Raw genomic sequence first — 3,126 nt, 5'->3', positions numbered from 1 at the left:
AAAACGATGGTTTTGTTTGTTTCAACAACCGTGCTTTAGTAGCAAGGTTATAAAAAGGCACTATTTGTAATGGGTAATCGAGTGGATTTTAATAATGTTAACATTTTTGTGTTTCCATGATCCGAACCGGATCTATTAATAAGCGTTTATAACTCCCTGATTACCAGTAACAGTTATCAGTTAGGGTCCTTGTGCAGGAGGTCACGCCATTATAAAGGGAATGTAACTAGGCGTGGTTTGGTAAAGGCTGTTCTATTATCTCTACGGTACTTTTTTTCTTGGTGCAATAAGTTGTGAAAAGTTGTACTTATTATATTTTATTGTAGGTTACCATGAGCTGGTGAAAGCACAGGAAACAAATTATGTCGATTGCATAAATTAAAGGTACAGTGATACTTTATGGTATTAAAATGCAAATGGTTGTAGCTAAAGAAAATTACAATGGGTCATCGACAGATAGCATGTTAGCACATCAGAAAACAAGATGTGGAAAACGCAGAACAAATAATCTAACTTTTTGATACTATGCACGATCGCCAACCATGAAGGACATGAGATATCGGGAATTAAATGCTAGACAACAGGGTCGGTAAAGACGATGAATAGACAATCTATTGAAGAGATTCGCAACGGAAATTAATTTGAAAAAGTCCAAGTACTAACATTTGCATGCTTGAAGGCGTTATTGCTGCACCAATTATTAATGTCAATCGATCACCGGGTTCGATTTGATATTACAATGATCCATAGAATTCATGCGATCTATTTCATTGCAAAAAGTATATAAGATGAGTACAAATCAGTAAACTTGGTCAGTACCAAGCTGATAAGCGGCAGGCAAGGTTCTATATTGTATCAGTTTCAGCTTCAGTGATCGAAATCTTAAGATAAGTGTTATTGTGTGTGAGGTGCAGTCTACATGGTAATGAACAATATTAGCATTTAGGTATTTTAGAGTTTCAATCCTTGCCAGACTATTTTACTCATAATAACTGAGCGCAATGGGTGACACCTGTTCTTACTTTTCCGTTGTTTTTACTTTCCTTTTTTTATATTACACATTTCAGTTTCACTCGGGCAAGATGTTCCTAAATATAGGATTGGTTCTTGGGCTGTGCTTAGCAATGGTAAGTCAACTGTAGTTTATTATTTCTGCATTTAACGAATCAGAATTTTTAACAACGTTTCACTATGTCTTGGTACATCAAGTTAAAACAAGCTGTTATTTCCCATTTATTACATTCGCTGATAACTACCAAGGTTGGAAACTTCGCTGTTCTGCCATTGATTATTACACACCCTTATCAGCTTACCCTTGTACCGCTGTTCATCTAATGGATTTTATTCCATTCATTGTATCTCCAAACAGACTAGCGCTACGCAAAAATGTGGAGAGCGCAACGTTGATGGTGTGGGATTCCGGGTGGTTGATCCGCAGGGAGAATCCGAGTACGGAGAGTTTCCCTGGATGGCAGTGATTTTGAGCAAAGAAAATTTAGCCGGCAGCGTGTTTAATGTGTATCAGTGTGGAGGATCGTTGATTCACCCGTCGGTGGTACTGACTGCGGCAAGTTGCGTTCAAAATAAAGCTGCCGCAAAAACCTTGGTGCGCCTTGGTGAGTGGGACACTCAGACGAGGGACGAGATTTACCCTCACCAGGTATGGAGCACGTCATATCTCGGGCATGGAATCGTTTAGTGCAGTTATCAATTCGCTTCTTTTCCCGCAGGATCGTCAAGTGCACGAGACAGTGATCCACAGCGGATTCAATAAGACTACTCAGGCCAACAATGTAGCGCTTCTGTTCCTCGAAAAACCGGCCGAACTTATGGAAACGGTTGACACTATCTGTTTGCCGCCGATGGATCAACACATAGGTACACCTCGTTGTTTCGCCTCAGGCTATGGTATGGACGTAGCCGGAGCGAACGGGAGGTACCAGGTAATTCTGAAGAAGATCGAAGTGCCGATCGTGCCGAGCGAGAAATGTCAGAAGGCGCTTCGGACCACATCACTTGGCCAGGAGTTCGTGATTCACTCGAGCCTCATCTGCGCCGGAGGTGAAGAGGGTCGCAATATGTGCAAAGGAGACACAGGTTCGCCTTTGGTGTGTCCCATACCGGGAACAGTCAATAGATACTATCAGGCAGGCATCGTGATGGACGGGAGTGGTTGCGGTGAAAACCGAATCCCAGTACTGTATGCCAACGTTCCGAAGTTCCGTGAATGGATCGAAGGACATCTGACACAGCGAAACATGTCTCACAGCTATTTCAATTACTCATAAATATGATTATAAACATTGTGTTTCTAATGTTGAATTTCAAGAACATTCAATAAACTGTTTATAAGCGATGTCATCATGTCATTCTTTGAATATTCCTTGGTCTGATGATTGTTGTGTCCTGTTTGACTATCATTTATGGAATGTTATAGAACGAAATGTCAAAAATTAAAATAAAATTGTTCGGTAGTTCCGTTCGAGGTTTTTAGAATTTACGAATAATCTGTAAGATGATATTGAACAAAGAAGAACAACGTGAGATAGTGATCCACAGCGCTACCCGATAAGACCCAGACCAATAGTGTGGTCTTGTGCTCCTCGCCGATATAGACATGGCAGTTCCATCCCGCTATCAGTTGTTGATGTTTAATATTGTGGTAGATGTAAAACAAATGGTTCGATGAATGTTTGATATTATGAGTAACGTCAGGGTTTGTATTTCAATTTCATCTTTTTCAATTTAGGTTTTTGTTTTCTATTTTCTGTCTCAACCAATTCAATGATTACTCATCTCATCTCGTCTGTATACCATCCTATCGTATGTGTATCCTGCGTTGCTGCTTAAAGCTAATGGATGCATCTAAAACCAATCGAATTCAAAACCATTGCCTCTTTGACACTCGTGGTGACCAATGATACTCGATATGGACGGAGTGAATGCTAAACGGTTTCTTTGTTTTAAGACGTCATTTTTTAGCGATCCGAGCACCAGGCGCCTCCATTGGATGTTAGGAGACGTGTCGGCACTTGCTAAGTGCATTGATGGGAAAGATTCCTCGTTTCCTTTGCAAACTTTGTCTGACGATGGTTTTTACTTTTTCGCAGAAAACGAATCCAACCA

At 40.6% G+C, this 3,126-nt stretch overlaps 1 protein-coding gene across 1 annotated transcript; it reads left to right on the top strand.

Moving 5' to 3' along the window:
* The first annotated feature begins 1,082 nt into the window (after window positions 1–1,082).
* On the top strand, window positions 1,083–2,288 carry LOC131285544 (phenoloxidase-activating factor 2-like). The gene is made up of 3 exons (XM_058314402.1): window positions 1,083–1,127; window positions 1,370–1,660; window positions 1,731–2,288. Exons 1-3 carry the CDS (start codon window positions 1,083–1,085, stop codon window positions 2,286–2,288), a joined length of 894 nt encoding a protein of 297 aa, XP_058170385.1.
* Window positions 2,289–3,126: the final 838 nt, after the last annotated feature.

This window comes from Anopheles ziemanni, chromosome 3, assembly GCF_943734765.1.
Source record: "Anopheles ziemanni chromosome 3, idAnoZiCoDA_A2_x.2, whole genome shotgun sequence".
Classification (NCBI taxonomy): Eukaryota; Metazoa; Arthropoda; class Insecta; order Diptera; family Culicidae; genus Anopheles; species Anopheles ziemanni.
This window is presented reverse-complemented; position numbering and strand designations above follow the sequence as displayed.